Source organism: Acomys minous (assembly GCF_964271855.1).
Source record: "Acomys minous genome assembly, chromosome: 4".
Taxonomy (NCBI): domain Eukaryota; kingdom Metazoa; phylum Chordata; class Mammalia; order Rodentia; family Muridae; genus Acomys; species Acomys minous.
Genome location: NC_140486.1, coordinates 53,508,742 through 53,531,775, shown reverse-complemented (window position 1 = coordinate 53,531,775; position 23,034 = coordinate 53,508,742). Strand labels below are relative to the sequence as shown.

Genomic DNA, 23,034 nt, shown 5'->3' with positions numbered 1-23,034 from the left:
ATACATAGGACTCCTCCCCCAGCACAAATTCTGAGTAGGAACGAAGACACAGAGTTTCTTCCAAGATTGATACTATTAGTCACAGAGCAATATACTGCAAACTAAGATAATTGTGACATGATTTTAGAAAATGTTACTTGTCTTGAGTGTATGTGAATGTGTGTGCCATGGTATATGTGTCAGGTTTCAGGTTATTAAATTTGAAATGGCTTTACCCACTGAACCTTCTTAGCTCATGATAATTTTTCTTAATTCTTTCATTTTATGAGCTATTAACAATGTCACAATGAAGTTATCTTTAGTTGTTATCTTCTAGTTATTTTTCTAAGTGTCACTTAATCTCTGCAAATTTTAGGGGGTTTTATTTGTTTTTAAGATTTTTTTTTTTAACAGGCTGGGCATTGTGGCTCATACCTTTAATCCCAGCACTCGGGAAACAGAGGCAGGTGGATCTCTCTGAGTCTAAGGCCAGCCTGGTCTACAAAGTGAGTCCAGGACAGCCAGGGCTCAGTTACACAGAGAAACCCTGTCTTGTAAAAACAAAGCAAAAACCAACCAAAGGAAAATTTCATTTACTTTTATTTATGCGTTTGAGTGTTTCGATCTGCATGTATGGAAGCACACCGGGTGTCCTTGATGACTGGAGTCCTGTTCGATCTGCATGTATGGAAGCACACCGTGTGTCCTTGATGACTGGAGTCCAGAAGAGGGCACTGGGTCCCCTGGAACTTAGAGTTAGGGACTGTTGTGAGCCACCACATGGACACCAGGAGCTTCACGCCCTCTGCAAGAGCAGCCATTATTCTTAAATACTGACCCCTCTCTCCAGCCCCACAATTTAGATTTTCACTTAGGCATTTTGAGCAAATAAATTTTATCTTCCTTTAAAAAATATTTTATCTTAGTTATTTTTTTATTTTAATGTGTATGAGTGTTTTGCCTGCATGTATCCCTGTGTACCACTTTGTGCCTGGTGCCCAAGGTGGTCAGAAGAAGGCGTTGGATCTGCTGGAGTTGGATTTACAGTTGGGAGCCACCATTTGCTGGGATTTGAACCCAATTTCTCTGGAAGAGCAGCCTCTCCAATAGCGCTTACATTTTTCAAGAGCTTTTTCCTCACATTTTTAAGTTTATTTTTTAACGTTTCTATTAATTCAGAATTTAATGCTGTATTTTTGTTTGTTTGATGAGACAGTCTCATGTAAACCTAGCTGGCCTCAAATTCAGCGAGATCCACTTCTGCCTGCTAAATGGTGGCTTCAGAGACTTAAAGGCCTTTGTCACTGTGCCAGCCTTCCCTCAGAAATGAAAAGGCCTCTGTTATCTGCATCAGTTTTCCTGACAAGAAGTAAGGTGCTAGTCTGAGCCTCCTGGGTTTTGCCTCTTAATTTGTCTTCTTTCCCCCTTTAATGTTTGAGATAGTGTCGCTCTGTAGCCCGTGCTGGCCTAGTACTTACTATGTAGATCAGGTTGGTGCCTTTGGGCACTTGAATACAATAAAAAAAAATACTTGTGTGAGTGTGTGGCAAGATGTGTGTAGGTGGGTGGGTGGGCGCGTGTGCACCCTTGGGGGCTGGAAGAAGGCACTCGATTCCTTGGAACTGCAGTCCCAGGTGGTGGTAAGCAGGCCAGCTGCATGGGTGCTGGGAACTCAGCTCTAGTCCTGTGAGAGCAGCAAGCTGTCTTCACCACGAGACTCTCTCCAGCCCTCTGGCACCCATAGCTGATATTTTTCTGTGTGTGGATGAAACTTCCGGAACTTCAGCTTTACCTTTAATTTACAATCTTCATTCCATTTGAGTATTCTTTGTTTCTCTCTATGTGGAATTCTTAGCAGACAGATGTTGAGTCTGTTACTCATCTCATCTGATGATCTTTATTTTTGCCAAGTTGCATGTCTTATAGATCACAAGAGTTCCTTCCTGTTTTCTAGACTTCATTTTTCTTAGCAGTCTGTTTTATTGTTCTTCTCTGCCAGGTTTTTTGTTAATTTATTCTTTTCCATCTTGGTTAAGGGACCAGGACCTTGAGCATGCTAGGCAAGGTCTCTACCATAGAGCCAAGTATGTTTGCTTTTAATGGGTAGCCATGGAAGCATATGCTGTTTGGCCACTTCATTATTCACATTTGTGTTCTTAGAGACACTTAATCTGTCCCTTTGTCTTAGTCTTTGTGCTTAACTTTTCCTAATCTTGTACTAATGCCCAGTTGGTTATATATTTGAAGAGTAGCTTGTTTTGCCTGGTTAGGTATCTCATCTTTCTTTTGGAGTTAGGTCCACGGTTTTCCTGGAGGCAAGGCCTCATTGTGGTGAGAGTGTAGTGAGGAGAATGGAGAAAAGCAAACATTTACAAAGGAAGTTTGCTGAAGTCTGATGTGGGATGACTTTAGTTTGTTCTATGCGGGTTCAATTGTCTTTTCCTGTGTTGCACCCCAACCCTTGCCATTGAGCTGCCACTAAGCAGAGCCTTCACTTTTACTTGTTTTTACATTTATCTATTTGTGTATGCGTGTGAAAGCCTTCTGCACATGTGAAGGTCTGAAGATAGCTTGGAAAATTGGTTCTGTCCTTCAGCCATGTGTGTCTGAACTCAGGTTTTTATCCACTGAGTCAGCTGACCTCTCTTTGTCTGTAATTGAGGATATTTCACGTGTCCACTGTTAGGTGACTGCACTAAGCTCATGATTCCATGCCAAAGCACACTTACCTTTTCATATTTGAGACTTCTTGCAACAGATTCCTAGTTTCCGGCCTAATAGTCCTACTTTTTATCATTTTTGCTTTTGTTGTTGTCTGTTTTTGTTGTTGTTTGTTTGTTTTTTTAATTGTTGTTTTTGAAAGCAGAATCTTACTAAGTTGCTCAGGTTGTCCTAGAATTCTGTAGACCAGGCTGGTCTCAGACTCACAGAGATCTCTCAGCTTTTCACAGTGCTGGGATTAAAGGCATATATCAATACATCTGGATTATTTCTCCACTTCTTGACCTTTATGTTTCTGATCTGGGCTGGTTCACCCTTCCTTAGGCAACTTGGCAGTCCTTCACTCCTGGGCTGTCATCGTATTGCTTCCAGATTTAGTGCTGACACCAGCATAGTGCACCAAAGCCCAGAACACCTTGGACTCAAGTGATTCTCCTGTCTCAGCCTTCCAAGTAACTGGGACAACAGGCATATGCCACCATGCCTGGCTTAATTCTCCATTTCTTTAAAAACTTTAAGTGTGGGGCCATAGGGATGTCCCAGAGGTAAGAGTGCATACTACTCCTGCAGAGAGTATTTCCCAGCATGCCTTCATCAAGTGACTTATGAACACCTGCCACCCCAGCTCCAGGAGAATCTGATGCCCATGGCCTCCAGGGGCCTCTATACATATCCTTACACACATAATAAAAAACAAATAAATGTGCATAGATTTAAATCTGGTTTGCTCATACTTGCTAGATGGCAGACATTGTACCACTGAGCTATCTACCATCCCTAAATCATACAGTAAGGTTTAAGGTTGTCCATGGCCTTGGAGGAATTAGATCAACTAAAGACTCATAAGTTAAACCCATTATGACCTTCGTGACCCTCTGAAATATCTTACTAGTCTTTAAACTAGAGAAAATGATGTAAAGAAAGTCAACAAACATTTATATTGTAAATGGAAAAGAAGTGATTATTATATTTTTAGAAATGGAAATAATACTTTAATGTTGTGGAATGTAGAGAACTAGAAGCATTGTGTGTGTGTTTAATTGTGTGTCTGGGGCAAGTGTGTTGGGAAGCACACCAGAGGCTCATGCAGTCTCAGATGCTGAGATTTAGAACTAATGCCCCTTTCTTTCAGGGATCATTTGAAAACTGAAACTTAATGGACCCTTATTCCTTTTTTTGCCTCTGTGCTCTTCCTAGTAGCAACAGTTCTTGGATAACTAGGTCTTTTGGAATATTGCCACAGTGAGCTCCTTCAGGACGGAGATTGGATCAAAGCTAAAGCTCTTATTTATTGAGTTTATTATGCATCCCAGGAGTGATGCTATGTGCTTCATGTGTTTCTTAATTTTTTTTTTTAATATTTATTTATTACATATACAGTGCTCTGCCTGCATGTACATCTGCAGGCCAGAGGAGGGCATCAGATCACATTATAGATGGTTGTGAGCCACCATATGGTTGCTGGGGATTGAACTCAGGACCTCTTGAAGAACAGTCAGTGCTCTTAACCGCTGAGCCATCTCTCCAGCCCCGCTTCATGTGTTTCTTTTAATTTCTGAAATAATCTAGTGTTTGAGTAATAATCTCCATTTTACATATGCCAATATTAAGCCTTAATAAATTGCACAAGCAGATAACTAGTACAATGACATCTGAGCTACAGGCATATTTGCTTATCTTTTTAAAAAGTTTTTGACTACTACCTATTGTATAGGGTTTGAGTACTAAACTCAAGTACCTATTAGACTTAAACTATATTAAAATGTACTTTCCTAAATTACTTATTTGTTTTTCTATCTTACCAAATTCTAAAACTATTGGTTTTATATTTACTTCATTTGTATGAGTGTTTTGCTTGCATGTATGTATGTGTGGCATGTGTGTGCTTGGTGTCTGTGCGAGTAAGAAGACATCAGATTGCCCAGACAGATGATGTGAGCCATCATGTAGACTCTGGGAGCCAAACCCAAGTCCTTAGGAAAACTAACAAGTGCCATCTTTACGGCCCATAATCCTACCTTTTGAAGTTATTATCTTTCTTTATTTTAAAAGTTTTTTTAACGTTATGTGTATTAATGTTTTGTCTGCATATATGTATGTGCACCAGGTGCATCCTTGGTTCTGAAGGAGGTTAGAAGAGGGTGGTGGGTCCCCTGGGACTGGAGTTAGGCATGCTTAGGAGCTGCCATGTGGGTGCTGGGAATTGAGTTTGGGTCTTTTCAATATCATCAAGTGCTTTTAACTTTTTTTAAAAAAACATTTTATTTAACTTCAATTTATGTGTGTTGGTGTGAAAGTGTCAGATCTTGGAGTTATAGACAGTTGTGAACTGCTATGTGAGTGCTGGGAATTGAACCCCGGGTCCTTTGGAAGAGCAGGCAGTGCTCTTGACCACTGAGCCATCTCTCCAGCCCTAAGTGCTTTTAACTTTTGAGCTATCTGTCCAGCCTAAGTTCTCTTTTATTGAGACAGGTCTTGTGTACCCCAGGCTGGCTTCACAGTGGAACTCTTCTTGCTTTAGTTTTTTGAATACTGGTTCTACAAGTGTGTGTTGAAGGGTTTTACTCCTTTCCTGTGCAAGGAATTACTGAAGGTTGAACTTAGATTTCCATGATTCACTCTCAATACTACGCAGATAGTAGTTTTTGTTTTCTGTTTTGTAGTATTGAAGATTGAGCCTTATCTTGTAGGGCAAGTAATCTGCCACTGAGCTACATTCTAACTCCACATTGTTTTGTTTTGTTTTAAGACAAGCCTCACTGTGTAGCCCTGGCAGGCCTGGAACTTACAGATACCTGTCTGCCACTGCCTCCCAAGTGCTGGCACTAAAAGTGCATGCCACCATCCTTGGCCCACACTTTTGCCTGTTAAAAGTTTTTGATCTCCCTCTCTCTCTCTCTCTCTCTCTCTCTCTCTCTCTCTCTCTCTCTCTGATTAAAAAAGGAAGTTCAAACATAATACTATCACATGTAAGGCTGAGGCAGGATTGCTCCAGTGTTAAATATAGCCTGAACTACAGTAGAGAGAATAGAAACAAAATATTAAAAGTTCACATGATCTTTACTACATGCCTCTATTATACTAAGGCTTGGAATTCTATGTGCAAAACTTTTTTGTTTGTTTTCTGAGCCAGGTCTCACTGTGTACAGCAGGCTGGCCTCTGCCTCTGTGTGCCTTGGGAGTGCTGGGCTTAAGGTGTGTACTGTCTCACCAGACTCAGAGCTCCCAGCCCCCCACTGTCTTGGAGTCTGTATTTTTGAATGATTTCATTGTATTTTGTAGCTTTATCACAGCTAAAGTTTATCAGCTTCTTTCCTCATGATTAGACTTGAGATTTCTGGCTTGGGGAAGAAGATCAGAGCTACTGTTTTGATTTCATTATTGAGAACACATACTGTTGATTTGACTTGACTTGAGGTTACCTGTGTTTATGTCCCTTTTCTAAAGTGTACTTTTAGAATGAAATCATGCACAGCTTCCAATCAACAGTCAGGGAGTTACGTGTTCTTAGCCTCCTTTAGTGTGTTCTGTCTGCGTGTATGCCTGGAGGCCAGAAGAGGGCACCAGATCTCATTGTAGATGGCTGTGAGCCACCATGTGATTCCTGGATTGAAGAACAGCCAGTGCTCTTAACCTCTGAGCCATCTCTCCAGCTGCAGCCTCTTTTAGTGTAGAGTAACCACTAGCACTATTTCTGGGATCTCTGATCCAATATATACATATGTATATCAATTATTTAATCAGTATGGACAAAATGTGGTTTTTTTGTTTGTTTGTTTTTTAGTTTTTTGAGTCAGGGTTTCTTTGTGTTATCTTGGCTGTCTTGGGCTTGCTTTGTAGACCAGGCTGGCCTTGAACTCACAGAGATCCGCCTGCCTCTGCCTCCTGAGTGCTGGGATTAAAGGCGTGCGCCACCATGCCCGACTGACAAAATGTGTTTTTATTAAAATACTTTTAATATGGTGGGAACTAGGCACTATTTAATCATCTCTCATTTGGAGTTTTCTCATTTCTGTTTGTAACAAGTGAGGACAGTTGTCAAGATCCAGTTGGAATACGTGTCATTTCAGAATCCTCATTTATGGGGGGGAAAAAAGGAAAAGAAAACCAAAGCAAAGCCTTGGGGCAAGAGCTTGTACAGCCTGTAGGAGACTGCAGCAGATACTCCTAGCAGACTCCCTTGCTCCTGACCTGCTTCTCTTGAAGGGGCACTTGTGTTACAGCTGTCTTACTTTTCTTTGAGATAAGGGCACCACTACAAAGGGCATTGGGCTGTTCCACATTCAGCTACAGTTGGTGCTTTGAGTCTGGTTAATGTGAGGCTAATGAAACACCTGGCTACAACCACATACTGCTTCTGTGTACTTTAGGACATTAAAAAAGTAGCTATTATCTTTTAACTGAAAAGGAGCCAGTTCACCTTCTGTCTTACTTTTGGAAGAAGACTTACTCCAGAGTATCACTCAAGCAGCTTTTATTTTTATTCTTGATTCTTTTTGTTGTTGTTTTTTTGTTTTTTGTTTGCTTGTTTGTTTTTGTTTTTCAAGACAGTTTCTCTGTGTAGCCGTGGCTGTCCTGGACTCGTTTTTTAGACCAGGCTGGCCTCACAGCAATCCTCCTGCCTCTGCCTCCCGAGTGCTGGGATTAAAGGTGTGTGTCACCATGTCTGGCTTCATTCTGGATTCTTGATTGTACTTCTCTCCTTTATTAAAAGTTTCAGTCATGGCTCCAGTTTATTCTTGGCCTTGGTTACCTGTACCAATAAATATTGTTCCAGCAGGGTATATCTAGCTTTGCCTGCCTACTCCCTTATTTTTAAGAGAATATCTCAAACTGTTCCTAGGCTGGCCTTACACTCTTTTAGTTCAAATGTTGCTCCTACCTCGCCTCCCTGAGTACATTAAGCTGCACACATGTGCTATAGCTTCCTGTAACACATGTGCCAGGAAACACATTCTCCTGCAGTATCTCCTATGGTTCCCATTACTGACTTGGGGCTCTCTATATAGTCCAGGTTAGCCTCAAACTCAGAGATCTGACTGTTTCTGCTTCCTGAGTGCTGGGAATTAAAGATGTAGTGCCTTTATGCCCCCGCTTTTTGAATTCAGGCTGGCAGATATAGCCTGTAGTTGAGGATGACCTTGAACTGATTATCCTACTGTCACTTTCCAAGTTGTTGGGCATGCATGAAATGGGCAACCATGCCCCCACCATCAAATCCTGTAAATGTTTCTTTGGTGATTACTTTTTTTTTTTCTTTCTTTTTTTTTTTTTTTTTTTGGTTTTTCGAGACAGGGTCTCTCTGTGTAGCCTTGGCTGTCCTGAACTCACTTTGTAGACCAGGCTGGCCTCGAACTCACAGCGTGGTGATTACATCTTTGTAGCTTTTCAAATAGTAACTTTGACCATCGTACTCTAGTTATTAATATCTATGGAGATGTTTACTAGAGGTATTTGACTATTGAACTACACGTGCACACACACAGACACACGACCTTTTTCTGCGGACTCCCTTTTTTTCTGAATATATGTGGGGCGGTATCTCTTAACAAGTGGCTCAAGTGCCTTATGACCTGGAAGTGCAGAGCACTGAAGGCTGCAGCATTCTTCCCCGTAATCTTTGATGAAGACTCTCCAAAATTGCCTTTTAACATGATTGACATTTTTATAAAGCTGGTTGGCATAAAGAAAACAGTCAAATTGTTTCTTGTAACTGAATAATCTAGTAGACTGACAAGAACTCTAAACATCCTTAGGTAGTTTTTTCTGGAAGACTGTTGCAGAGTTTGCTGTGGTTTCAGCCTCCGTAAGTTTCAGCAAAGTTCACGCCTGTGTGGTTTTGTTTGACTCATATATGCTCAACAGAACTCACTTTGATATTAAGGTACTCAAGTAGTTACACCATATTAGCTTATAAATTATATGATTAATTTCACTTTCTAAGCTGTTTAGCAGTTTCCTTTCGATCTGCCTTTGGGAGTTTTCCATTTAAACATGCAGTTAATCTGTAGAAACAATTCACCTGCTTATACAGGTGTGACTTAAGTAGGAGGGAGATTGGGAGATTTATGATTGATAGATAAATCTGCCCTTTTTATCCCATTGAGTTGGGGTTTGTGTATTGGTCACTCTTTTAACACCATACATTTGAAAATTGTTACAGGTTTGTTGAATAGTTCTTTTGTATTAGTATTTAGGTTTAATTAAATCTTTATCTTGTCATATTTCTGATTTCTTAAACCCACATTACAGATAATGGCTCTTCTACTTTCCTGAATTTAGGGATGTCATTGTGTCAGGAACACAACTGAGCTAGCGTTTCTAGTTTCTCAAATTAGTCTTGTGGTGAACGTTGCAGTACACTGAGAGAACCGTTGTGACCAAATTCTCCCACATATTTATACTATATGTTGCACACATTGAAGTTCTGAGGTATGGAGGGAAAATCTTGTCCATTTAAACACTTCTTCATTGCCTATGAGTCTGTGACGTCGCTTGGAATATACACTGAAAACTGCCTAGAAGTGTACCCCTTCTGCCGCTAACTTTGAGCTTCGTAGTTTCTTACTGATGCAATTTTCTAGGTTTTGGTAACAAACATGCTATTAGCAGTTGTCCCCAGATAGTCTTATGATTGGACCGTGTCAATAATGATTTTACATAACGGGAAGATGAACTTCAAACAAGCCCCAGGCTTCCTGACCAGTTCAGAAGTTACTTAGACCTTAAGTTTCCCAGCTCTTGAGTCTTCTGATCTTTGGAAGTATCTAGCCTGTGGATCAAGGCTTTGCTTACGCTTAAATTGCTGTTACGTTTTATGTTTCCACAGCTGGCAGAAAGCCTGAGTTTGCTGTTAATGTTTACCACATTTTCTGAGTGACAGTTCTTTAACTGTTAATATTGTACAAAATGGTACTTGGATTCATTGTTTGCTTTGTTTTCTTTCTGTATTAGAAAAACTGGTGTTTTTTGTAAGTCATGTATATTCTTCCTAATATTTGTTCATATAATGACATGATTCAGGAAAAATAAAATGGGAAAATGGACATTACTTCTGACCTTCGAATAAAACACGTTATGTATTGGTTTTTGGACTGTTTCCCGAGCCTTGGGTCATATGTACCATGTTAAATCAAGGCTGTTTACCTGTGTGTGGTAACAGGCCCCATGATCTGAGGAGCTCGTGGACAGGGGAGGAGGGCGTGGGAAGATGGCTCCTCACAAAGGTTACAGTAAACTTCATAGAAGCCGGGGAACAGACCTCTAGCCCATCCTGGCTTCAAGTCTTCACACCACACTTCTGGACTAGGAAGCTCTGGGAAGTTTCCACTCTTTGTAAAAGCCTAGCCTATCTGTTCACCAGCTTAACTAAAGCTTAAACATCCTGTTTGTCTTAGAACTTTTCCTCCTAAAGCATTGCTTAAAGCAGTCTTTCTTGGGGGGGAGGGGATGGGAAAGCAGGATTTCCTGTAGCCCATGTTAGCCTTAACATTACTGAGGAGGGCTGTGAAGTCCTTTATCTTCCTGAGTGCTGGCATCACAGGTGTGGATGACCGACCCACACCAGGTTTTGTGCCATGCTGAGGATTGAACCATGGCTTTTAACCATACTGGGCAAACACTCCTGTCTACCAGGCAAGCAACATCCTTAGCCCAAGAACCATCTTTTCATTGCTAAAGTTACCTTTTATATAAAAGATGTGTGTTCGTGCGTGGGTTTCCACGTGTTCCCATGGAGGCCAGGGGCTCCCCTGGAGCTGGAATTACGAGCACCTGTGGGACACCTAACATGGGTGCTGGAAACTGAGCTTTGTAAGAGAAACTGCACCTCTGGACTCCCTGCATATATTCCATGTCCAGTTGTAATCTGAATAAAATGGATAAATACTGTGATCTTCCTAGTCATCCTAGACTCAGGCACCTCATGCCTGGCTTCCTGAAGGGCTGGCTGTGCCTGTCACATTCTACTTGTGAACTCCTGTTGGGTCACAACTGATCGACCTTTTAAAAAAATTGGGTATGTGGAGGCCAGAGGACAGCTTGTGGGACTTGGTTCTCGTCTTCCTGCTTGAGAGTTCTGAGGACAGAACTCAGGTTGTCAGGCTTGTACAGCTGCTGTCCCATCTCATGGGCCCACCAGTGCTCACCCTTAAGTGTCCTAAGGGCCAGTTTCCTATTGTCTAGTGTTTTAACCTTTTAGTAAAAAGTTTTAATGCCACTTTTAGAGGTTCTTTCCAACCTCAAGTAGTTGTTAACCTAAAAATATTCATTGCCAAATGTTTTTAGATCAAGTGGAATCTGCCTAAGTAGACTTTACATCAAGTTAGTGTTAATTTTTTTAATATTGCAAATGGTGTGTGTGTGTGTGTGTAACAGTGAGGTCAACTCAGTAGCAGCCCGTAACAGGAAATTCCAAGGTCTCTCTGTGTAGCCCTGGCTGTCCTGGCACTGACTCTGTAGACCAGGCTGGCCCCGAACTCACAGAGTTCCACTTGTCTCTGCCTCCCAAGGGGTAGGATTAAAAGTGTGAGGCAACATGTCCAGCCTGAGTAATAGTCTTTAAAAATCCATGCAGTGACTCCTCCCTAAGAGATTATTGCTAATTAAACTGAAATCCTTTAGACAACTGGGACTACAATGTCCCTTCTGTCTCTGCCTGTATGCTTGTTTAAGTAGGTGTGCTGTCAGTATGTGCAAAGGACAGACAGAGGACGTGTTGTTAGGAGTCAGATCTCTTCACCCATGTGAGTCCCAGGCATCACACTCAGGTCCTTGAGTTTTGTGGCAAGTACTTCTACCCACTGGGCCTTCTTGCTGGCCCTGGCTTACTGCAGTATGATTTACATAAGGTAATATCCAATTTGGTATACACGTCTATGAATTTTGACAAACATACACACTGTGTCCAATATGCAGAAAATTTCAGCATCAAAAGTCTGTATTTTTGCTTCAATTTCAAAAGCTGTGTTTTACTAGAGTTTACCTTGATTTCTCTAGGTAGCCACTCACTGATTCATATGTAGTGGTCTTGTCAGTTCAGACATGATGCATGCAGTAAACATGTTTTGTTTTCCTTTTCTTTGTTTTTTCTTTTCTTTTCTTTTTTGAGACAGAGCTTCTCTGTAGACCAGGCTGGCCTTGACCTCAAAGATCCACCTACCTCTGCCTCCCTAGTGTTGAGACTAAAGGTGTGTGTCACCGTTGCCTGGCAATCATCTTTGAACATAATGCCTGCTCTGCTTCTACAGGCACATAGTCAGTTTCTACTAGAGGATTTGTCATACCAAAGGCTGTGTGCCAATAAAATCTTGCTGCTATGCATGGTCACCTTTTTCCTCTGAATTGTACTAGTTCACTGTCCTGTCACAGGGGAGCCTGTTCCTCTGACCAGCTCCTGGCAGTGCCATGCACAGGTTTTTCTGATGTGGAACTTGGTGCCAAGACTGTTAACTGAGTGACATCCAGTGATGACTCCCTTCCTTTGCTTTCTTTCCTTCTTTCACTGCCCCACACCCCTGGTGGCAGTCTTCCTAAATAGCTCAAACTGTTTTCTCATGATCCTCCTGCCTCAGCATTTCAAGTCCTGAGATGACAGGTATGAGCTACCACACAATTTCTTATATTAAAGCCACACCAAGAACATTGTGCACAAATTTTACCCCACATTATTTATTTGTGACCCCCAATATCACACTATACCAACATAAATTTCATTTTTTTCTTGTCTATTGTTTGTTTATATTTCTCTACATAGCCCTGGCTGTCCTAGAACTTACTATGTAGACCAAACTGGCCTCAAACTCTCAGGATCTTCCTGCCTCTGCCTCCTGAGTGTGTACCTACACTTATGTAACTAGGTTCATTCTTACAATCACCCCATAACATTTGTAGTTTATGAGTGGGGTTTTTTTTTTTTTTTTTGCATTTATTCAGCTAGGCGAACATTATTCTTTTTGTGTGTGATGTGCATGTCTATGAATGTAGGCTTGAACGTGCCACTGTGTGTGTGGAGGTCACATGACAACTTATTTAGCTTAGGCCATCAGGCTTGCACTGCAAGCAAGCACTCTTACCCTCTGTTACATATCTGCTCCATTGCTTGTTTTCATGAGCTGCTTCTAAAATCTTTCATTTTAATGGTGATATGATTTTTAAATTTGGAAACTATGGCAAATTTTACTGTTCTACTTATAAAAGTTATATCTAATTTTTGCTATGAGTACTGTATGAACAGTACTTTTGATACAATCTTCAACATATAGAATTGTTTTATGGGGGCTCCTTTTTTGAGACAGAGTGTACAGACTTTGAGCTCTGGACTCACGTGGTCCTCATGCTTCTGCCGTCAGGTAACTGGAACTTCAGCTATGTGCTGCTGCTCAGGGCTGAAGTTCACATTTTAGCATGTCAGCTTAAATTTTTTTTCTTAGGAGAAATCTATGGCAGTCTTTTGCTGCTGTTTTTTACATCACTTACCTTGTAAGTGTATGTTTGAGTGTGTGATGTGCAGGACACAAGGCAATTTGCAAGAGTAATTTCTTTTATTCTACCACATGAGTTCCACGTCATCAGGCTTGAGGGCAAACACCTTTACTGCTGAGCCATTCCATTTGTCATGAAATAAAAAGTTAGCAACAAAAGGACTGGGAGTGGGTGTGCATACAGCGCCTGGAGCAGCTTTAGGAGTCTGAGGGAGGGGGCCTTAGCATGGGCAACATAATTAACACTAAGTAAAAACTGTGTTTCCTGTCAGTTTGCTTCTGGACCAGCCTAGTTTCTCCCTCCTGTCCGTCCCTCCCTCCCTCCTCTTTTATTTACAAATACAAAAATGGTAGTGTGTACCTTTAATCCCACCCAGCAGGCAGAGGCAAGCCGATTTCTGAGTTCCCGCCCAGCCTGGTCTACAGAATTACAGAATGAGCTCCAGGTCAGCCAGGGGTGCACAGAGAAATCCTGAAAATAACAACAACAAAACTCTGTGTGTGTGTGTGTGTGTGTGTGTGTGTGTGTGTGTGTGTGTGTGCGCGCGCGCGCGCTTGCATGCACTCCTATGTACATGTGTGTGTATAATAAATGGCAGGGACAGGGGAAGTCGCTGCGTGGTTAAGAACACACGCTGCTTTGCAGGAGGTTCTGTGTCCCAACACCTACAGTGGGCAGCTCCCAACCTTTGACTCCGGCTCCAGGCATCTTACCCTCTCTGACTTCCTCAGGCAACTGCGTACATGTGGCATTCACATACACAGACACATGCATACATACAGATTTGGAAAAAACTTAAATGGTATAAGCTCCTTATGAAGATTTCATACCTACTTTCCAGAGGCGATCTGCTGTTACTTAGTAAATTTAGTACGGTTTTGGGGTTTTTTTTTTGTTGTTGTTGTTTTGTTTTTTTAGCTTAAACTGGCCTTGAATTCACAGAGACCCACCTACCTCTGCCTCCCCAGTGCTCCCCACAGCATCTGGCCTAGTGGGGTTTTTAAATGGAATTTTTCCTTGATACTAGAGATTCACAAAGTAATACATATGCTGAGTTATTTTCATATGTGTTACCCAAATCTAAACATAAAATGTTTCTATACATAATATGGTAGTTATTGTATACAGTACTTTCAGCAATTTTGTACACAAAACCATGTTTCGTGTAAGTTGGTTGCTTATGGTATGCTGGCACATAAACAATTTTAGATATTGGGTATTTGAGCCAGAGATATTCAATTTACATGGTGAAAAGTTTGTCTCCAAACTTACTGAATTGTCCTTGGAGGCAATTAGTATCAGAGTCCTGAATTTTTGTGTTTGAGTGTATGGGTATGTTTATGTGTGTTATTTCTGTTAGGTAAGTGCTGTGCCGTGGAGCCTAGCTCAATACGTATTGTTTTTATACATGTTTTATGCCATTTTGAGCAGATAAATGTTTTTTGTTTAGTTCTGTTTCCTGGAAATCAATATGTAACCCAGGTTGATTTTGAACTAGTTTGTCCTGCTTCAGCCTTCAGGGTGCTGGAATTGCAGGAGGGTTAGAGGCGTTCTTGCCAGAGTCTGTCACCCCCACCCCCGCCCCCACCTCTGTGTTTGTGTCTGTTTAGGCCACAAATGTTAGTAGCCTGTCGCTGTTTTCTTAAGTTACCTTTATTTTTTAAATTATTATTTTATGTGCATGTATGGTTTGCTAGCATGTTTATATAGCACATTCCTGCCTGATACTCATGAAGAGCAGAAGAGGGCATTGGATCCCCTGCAACTGCAGCTACAGAATGCTGTGAGCAACCATGTGATCACTGGGAATTAAGCTTAATTCCTTCACACCCTCACACATACCCTGGAACAGCAGCACACACGTATGCATGCACACAAATAACAATCATAAATGCACTCAAAAAATGTTTTAATTAAAAAATAAAAATGGCAGGCAATGGTGGCACACGCCTTTAATCTCAGCACTTGAGAGGCAGAGGCAGGCAGGTCTCCGTGAGTTCAAAGCCAACCTGGTCTACAAAGTGACTTCTAGGCCAGCCAAGGGCTACATAATTAAAGCACATCTTTTATAATCATCATCATCATATGCCTAAAATGTAACATAAAGGCTGGAGGATTCTTTCTCCATTCTACTTTCTGTCTGCTGGGCACCCTCCAGATGCCTTCATGCGTATAGAACTGAACAGGGAAGCGTATATTTTTGTTCTTTTTTCCATGTAGCTTTTTTTTTCTTGTTTGTTTGTGAGAGTCTTTTCTTCTCCATAGCCTTGCCTCCCTGTGTAGCTTTTAAACTCATCCTTATGTGTAAGAATCAATCTAGAATAGTGCTTGAGAGCACAGCCTCAGGGCCTGCGCCCAAGCTGCTGCAGCATGTCTGCTTATCCACAAAGCACTGGGTAGGCTGAATGTGCTGATGCACCGCTGTGATCCTAGCAGGGCCAGCAGAGGCTCTGGGCCTGCTTCCTGAATTGTCCAGTGAAACGTCAGGGACACTCACGTACCTTGCTCTGCCACATCGTTCTGTAGAATCTGTTTAAGTTTTTAGTGTAAGATGATAACTCAGGACATGGGAGTACCATACATTAATATATTGTGTTGCTTGTATTATTGTTTTAGTTTTTGTTTTTTTTTTAATTAACAATAGGGACTGGAAAGATTATGGCTTAGTGGTTAAGAACACATTGCTTTTGCATAAACTCCTATGTGACTGGTTAAAATCCATGCATATGCATGGTAGTGCGTAATATTTTAGATGCAAATGACCCCTAGATTTTATATTCCCTGGCATTCTTTTGGTGGTCTTGTCAGGCAGGTTAGAAAGACTACATGGTCTCGTTCTGGGCTCTTTTTTTTTTTCCTGTCTATTTGTGTATGTATGTGGTGCTCTCATCTCTGGGTGCATACTTGTCTGCTTGAGCACATGTGGAGGTCAGAGGTTGACATTGGGATCTTGTTTTTCAGCCACTTTTCCTTTTTTTTTTTTTTTTTTTTTTTTTGAAATGGTGTCTCTCATTGAACCTGGATCTATCTCACCCTTCTGGATAGATTAACTGGTCAGCCAGTTTTCCAGTACAGATCTCACACTATAGTTGCACAGTGCTACCCTAGTTTTTGTGTGTGTGTGCTGGGGATTTGAACTCAGGCCCTTGTGCTTTAGCAAGAAGCCATCTCCCCAGCCCTGTTTTGTTTAGTTTGAGAGAGCATCTCATTATGTAGCTCTGGGTAACCTGGGGTTTTCTATAGAAAGCAGGCTAGCCTGCCGCTGCTTAGGATTAAAGGCTTATGCCACTGCACTCAGCCCCCAACCCAGTTGTTTTGAGACAGGGTGTCATGTAGCACAGGCTGTCTTCTAACTTGTGCAGCTGAGGTTGGCCCCTGAGTTCCTCATCCTTGTACCTCCACCTCTCGAGTGCCGAGATGTATGCTCGCACCACCATGATGAGACATACTGTCCTTTTTACATTCTTTTTTTTTTTTTTTAATTATCTTGTGTGTATCTATGGGAGAAGGGTGTGGTGCACATGGTGCATGTGTCGAGGTCAGAAGACAGCTTGTGGGAATCGCTTCTCTCTATCGTGTGGGTTCTGGGGATGGAACGGTTAGGCTTGTCAACAAGGGTCTGTGCCTGCTGATCATTTTGACTCAGTGTAACTGCAGAGCGTCCCTTTCCTGTCCTCATACCTCAGTCATTACATATGCCTATTGTTAGAAGACATCAGAAACAGATGCTCACGGGGAGGGAAGATCACACTTGTGTTTGCCTTCTGTGGTGTCAGTGCATATCGATTCAAGCAAAAATAAGCTTAGTATTGTGAACATCTCAGTTATGCACTGAGTTACCTGTAGGACCACACTCCTTTAAGTATTGTGCTGCTGTTTGGCAATTATTTTGGAATATACTTGAACTTTGTTTAAGAACAAACCGCATCAACATATCCTTTAGAGAAATCCTTTATGACATGGGATTATGAGATCACAGGATCTTGCCGCATCTTTCCCTGCCTGCTGGGTAGCAGGAGAGGGAGAACTGGTCTGAGATGAACTCAAACCCATGTGATATACATGACACAATTTTTTTTTGTCTTATGAATATAAATTACTTCCAATGTCTTGAGACCATCTCTTTTTTTCTCAGTTCTGTTTTTTTTTTTAAAGATTTATTTATTTATTTATTATGTATACAGTACTCTGTCTGCATGTACACCAGCAGGCCAGAAGAGGGCGTTAGATCACATTATAGATGGTGTGAGCCACCATGTGGTTGCTGGGAATTGAACTCAGGACCTCTGGAAGAGTCTTAACCTCTGAGCCATCTCTCCAGCCCCCTCTTTCTCAGTTCTATTTATCTTTGTTCACTCCTCCTTTTCCCTTCTCACATGAAATTTTTAAAAAATTAATATAATTTATTTACATTCACACGAAATTTCTAAGACCTGAATTTGTTTCAGGTGTAGAAAGACACTTTTAAAAGTTCTCTCACTCTTCACCCAGTTCTTAGTGCATTTACCCCATAAAATACTCTTGACCGTGTACATCATCCAGCTTTTCAAAAACCATAAACATTGCTTTGTTCATTGTGGTTTTAAGGCACTTATGTCTTTGTTGTTACATATTAACTCATGTGTGAATCAGACATTTAAGATTCTTCTATACTTCAGTAAACAACAGGAAAAAAAACCCCACACTGGACTGTTAACTTCCTGTTTCGAAAGCCATAGTGTCTAAATTTGGATTTAGACTACCATGAAGAAGGAACACAGAAGTGAACAGTACAGGTTGATTCTTAGAACTAAAATAATCAGGAAGAGCATTAAACGCTTAAAAAACCTCGCTCACCTGCCATTGGGTAGGTGAACAAGATGCACTTAGTTCCCAGAGAAGACAGACACTGAGTGGTGGGTGCAGCGTCGGAGGGGAGCTGGCCCTGGGTCCAGTAGACTTCAGACACCTTTCAGGAAGTTCAAGTCAACAAAACACTAAAGCAAATCATCTGCTAGATTTCTGCTTTTCTCCTTTAGAAGGGAGCCCCACTTGCAGCGCATATGACCAATGAGGTTCTTGTTCTGACTGGTTTCCCAACAGGTCATGGTGCTGATGTGAAGTGTGTAGACTGGCATCCAACTAAGGGGTTAGTCGTTTCAGGAAGTAAAGATAGCCAGCAGCCAATCAAGTTCTGGGATCCCAAGACTGGGCAGAGTCTTGCAACACTGTAAGTGATAGGAACCCCTCTGTGGTCCCTGGAAGAGGAGAGACCAAAGGCAGCCTGCGCTACTTTTAGCTTTCTCTCCTTTTCTGTTTCCATCTGTCTGTTTGTTTATTTATTTATTTATTTATTTTAAAAATAAAATAAATATTGGGCACAGATGGACTTCAATCTTTGCATATTTTGTTAATTATGACTTGTAAATTTCTAATGAAAGCAGACATTTGTTCTGTCACAGGCCCACATTTTACTGGGTTATCCTACAGGATTGCGGGAAGATGAGATGGGGTTGTCTCCTTGTCTCTTTAGAATAACAACCCCAACCCCCCCCCCACCCCCCCCCCACCCCCGCACCTACAGTTTTAGTATCTGTGCCTCTTACTCGCCATGGCCCAGCTTCCCCTGCTTGCTTCATTGAAATACAAAGATTTCCATTTTGGTGCCAGGTCTCTCTTCCCCCTTCATTCCCCCTCCTCTCCTCTCTCTCCCTCTCTTCTTTACCCCATCTCTCTCCCTTTCTCTCTCTCTCTCTCTCCCCTTTTCTTTTCCTCCCCCCTCCCTTCTCCCTCCTCCCTTTCCCTCTCCTCTCCACTCACCTCTCCCCTCTGCCTCTCCTCCTTTCTCTCTCTTTCCTCCTCTCTCGTCCTCTCCTCTTTTCTGCCTTCGTCTCCCTTCCCATCTCTGTCTCTGCCCCGCTTCCTGCTCGAGGAGACTTGCTTACATATGTGGCTGTGATTTTTATTGGCATTATTTGTAATTATTTACAACTACATGAGTGTGTCTTTTGGGGCACATGGGTGCCATATCCTGGCCCTAATTGGAAATGAAACATCCACAGCTCAGATTGGCTAAGGCAAGCCTGGCACACAGTATTTTGTGAGCCCTCGGATTTAAGCATCTGCAGGCCTTGGGGCAAAAGCATTGCCTTTAGTTCAAGTTAACTCTCACACTATTTCTAAATTTGTGCCTGCTTCCTACTTAGTCTTAATGAGAGAGATGTCATTGAATTTTTGAAATCTGATAAACTTGATTATCAACTTATATTCTTTTTTTTTTTTTTTTTTTTTTTAGATTTTCTTTTTTTTTAGACAGGGTTTTTCTGTGTAGCCTTGGCTGTCCTGGCCTGACTCTGTAGACCAGGCTGGCCTCGAACTCACAGTGATCTGCCTCCCAAATGCTGGGATTAAAGGTGTGCGCCACCACACCCGGCTTATCAATTTATATTCTAAGTCATTCCCTTGTTTGTAGGTGAACTTTTCTGTCCACCAGAACCCCATTGTTCTTTTAGCTGGACTGTGAGAGCTGTGTTTAGATCCAAGACTTTATTACTGTCCTCAGCAGAGGTGCTTTTGTTTTATTTGTTTTCTGGGTCCGGTTCCCCCCCTGCCCCTCCCCCCCCCACCTTCTTTTTTTCTTTTTGAGACAAGGTCTCTCTATGTATCCCAGAACTGTTCCCAGAACCTCTGTAGACCAGCCTGGCCATGATCTCAGAGGTCTGCCTGCATCTGCCTCCCTTGCTGGGATTGAAGGCGTGCAAACGGGTTTTCACGTATACTTAAAAGTGTGATTTTGGACACATCTGGTTTTAGACACATGTGCTGTTACTACCAGGCCACACTTGCCATCATCATCCATGTGCTTTCAACTAAAAGGACACTCTATATTAAGTGATGCTCAGTTTGTATCCTGACATGTTACACTCTTGGTGCTTTGTTTCTAGTCACGCCCATAAAAACACAGTGATGGAAGTGAAATTAAACCTTAATGGCAATTGGCTCCTCACGGCATCTCGGGACCATCTTTGTAAGCTTTTTGATATCCGAAACCTGAAAGAGGAGCTTCAGGTGTTTCGAGGTCACAAGAAGGAAGCTACAGGTCAGTGTCTGTGACGTGCTTCTCATCTTGGCGACCCTGATGGCACTATAATCTCTCATCTTTCTCTGGGTTTCTGTTTTACAGCTGTAGCCTGGCATCCTGTTCACGAAGGGCTTTTTGCCAGTGGAGGATCTGATGGCTCTTTGTTGTTCTGGCACGTTGGGTATGCACTATTTACTGTGTAGAAGAGTGATAATGTGTGTGTGTGTGTGTGTGTGCGCACATTCCCACATGGTATGGCAGCAGAGATGTCTCGGCTCTCTTGTACTTGGGGCCTTAGCTAGGGAGATTGTGGTGGGCTGGGGACTGGTGTTCTGAAGCCTGACTCCATTGTAGCACGAGCACGTGGTCAGTGCGTGTGACGTGGGCTTCTCCAAGTATGACGACATGGCAGATTTGGGCTTAAGAATCTCAGATGAAGATGACCTTGGGCTAGTGAGACGGCTCAGCAGGTGAAAGCACTTGCTGTGTAACCCTGATGACCTGCCTTCTGCTCTTAGAAGCCATGGCAGAGGGAGAGAAGGGACTCCTGAAAGTTCCCTATGACTTCCACTTGTGCACCACACACACACACACACACACACACACACACACACAATTTTTTCTATGTTCAAAATGTGTCCATATCAGAGACTGCCCTGCAGTTTTCAATTTTGTAAATCTAGCTTGGAGCAGAAAAGACAGCACTTGTGTTGAATATAGAAATCATTACGGAAGATTAAAATAGATTTCTTAGTTGAAATAATGTATGAAGCATTTTTTTTCTATGATTCTCTTATGTTTGACTGAAAGAATCTACTCATGAAAAACTAATATAACGCACGGCCCTGACAAGATTCAAAGTAAAAGATGTTGATAGTGTTTTGTTGTTTTGGAGTTTGTTTGTTTGTTTGCTTTTCGAGACAGGGTTTCTCTGTGTGGCCTTGACTGTCCTAGACTCACTTTGTAGACCAGGCTGGCCTCGAACTCACAGCTATCTACCTGCCTCTGCCTCCCTAGTGCTGGGATTAAAGGCGTGCACCACCACATCCAGCTGAGAGCTCTTTTTTAATACTAAACGAAAATATCCTTTTGTTTCAGTGCTTTTGGTGTTGTTTTGCTTTGTTTTTGTTGTTCTCTTGGTGATTTTGACTCCACGGTTTCTTTTGCTGGTGCTGTTTGCAGGGTTGAGAAGGAAGTGGGTGGGATGGAGATGGCCCATGAAGGGATGATCTGGAGTCTGGCTTGGCATCCTCTCGGCCATATTCTCTGCTCAGGCTCAAATGACCATACTAGGTAAGTACCATACTGAAAATAGCAGTCAGTTTCTGTGCTCAGGGAGTAGTAGGAAATAAGTATTATATGTATTTACTTATTACATATTTGATTATATTTCAAATTATTTTTAGAAACATTGTTATAGGAGACGTTAATTTTGGGGGGAAGTTAGCATGCAAGCAAATGGGCTCCCTAGTCATGCTTACGTGGGAACAATCTCTGTTCTCAGCTGTTCTCTCCTCTGCTTCCCCTGCCCCTTGCTTCTGAATATGTGCTTCTACTTCCCCAGTGCTGTTTGCCGAAGGGGCTGTCATTGCCAAAAATAGACAGATGCAACCTGTAGGTTTATTTCTGAGCTCTCTATTCTATTGCGCTAGTTTAAATGTCTATTGTTTTTGTGCCAGTGCTATGCCATTTTGTTAACCATCAGTCTGTAGTATAATTTGAGATGAAGTATTAAATAATACCTCTAGTATTGGTCTTTCTATTAAGGATTAATTTGGCTAAATTGTTTTGTTTTTAATAATTGTTTTTTTTTATTTATTCTTGTTTCCATATGAGTTTTAAAACCTTTTTTCCCCTTTGAGTCCTGTGTAGAGCATCATTGGAATTTTGAGGGGATTTGGTTGAATCTTCAAATCACTTTTAGCATCACAGTATTCTGTCAATCCACTGGTATAGGAATTTCTTTTATTTTGTCGCTTTGGCATAGGAATTCCTGTCTACTCTTTTCTAGTTTCTTTATTTGGTGTTTTAAAGTTTTCATTGTAGCAATCTTTTCATCCCTTTGATTCGTTTTCTTTTCATTTTTTTAAAAGATAGGATCTCGTGTGTCCCAGATTGGTCTTGAACTCACTATGTAGTCAATGATGTCTTAAACTTTTGACCCTGTTTTTTGTTTTAGGTTTTTTGAAGCTGTTGGCTTTTTGTTTGTTTGGTTTTGGTTTTGGTTTTTTTCTCAGAAAGTTCAGTATTGGTATATAGAAATGCTACTACTTTTGAGGATTTCCTTTGAAGTGTTTTACTTTTTAAAAAGTGTTTAACCAGCTTAAAATTTTTCTTTAGGCATCTTGTAACTCCAGGATCATGTCATCACCCACTAGGAGTAATTGAATTTCTTTTTTGATTTTTGTCCCTTTTGTTTCATTCTGTGCTCTAGTGTTTTAGCTAAGACTTTGAGCACTCTTCGACTAAAAGGAGAGTGAAGGGTTATCCTGGTCTCATTCTAGATTTTAGGAGAAAAGTATGTTTGTTTCCTAGTCTTCATTATATTGAGGAATATAGCATCCTTCATATAGCATCCTTCTGTTTCTGTTTTCTTCAGGGATTTTTATCATGAACTGATATTGAGCTTTGTCTTCCACATCTATTGATGATCATATGATTTCTGTCTTTAATTCTATTTATATACTGTAATGCATTTGTTGATATATATATAAAATCAATCTTACATTTCTGGGATGAAACCAGTTTGAATATTGTCTAGTTTGCTTTTCTGTTGCTGTGATAAACACTAC

The 23,034-nt window shown here is 41.4% G+C and overlaps 1 protein-coding gene across 10 annotated transcripts in view; it reads left to right on the top strand.

Annotated features, from left to right (window-relative positions):
• Positions 1-23,034, top strand: part of WDR33 (WD repeat domain 33) — a 103,825-nt gene that overhangs the window by 56,072 nt on the left and 24,719 nt on the right. For all 10 annotated transcript variants that reach the window (XM_084780555.1, XM_084780559.1, XM_084780562.1 and 7 more), the window contains 4 exons: positions 18,265-18,391; positions 20,106-20,260; positions 20,345-20,423; positions 21,425-21,535. In XM_084780555.1, coding sequence (XP_084636681.1) covers positions 18,265-18,391; positions 20,106-20,260; positions 20,345-20,423; positions 21,425-21,535 — 472 coding nt within the window. The remainder of the gene's footprint in view (positions 1-18,264; positions 18,392-20,105; positions 20,261-20,344; positions 20,424-21,424; positions 21,536-23,034) is intronic.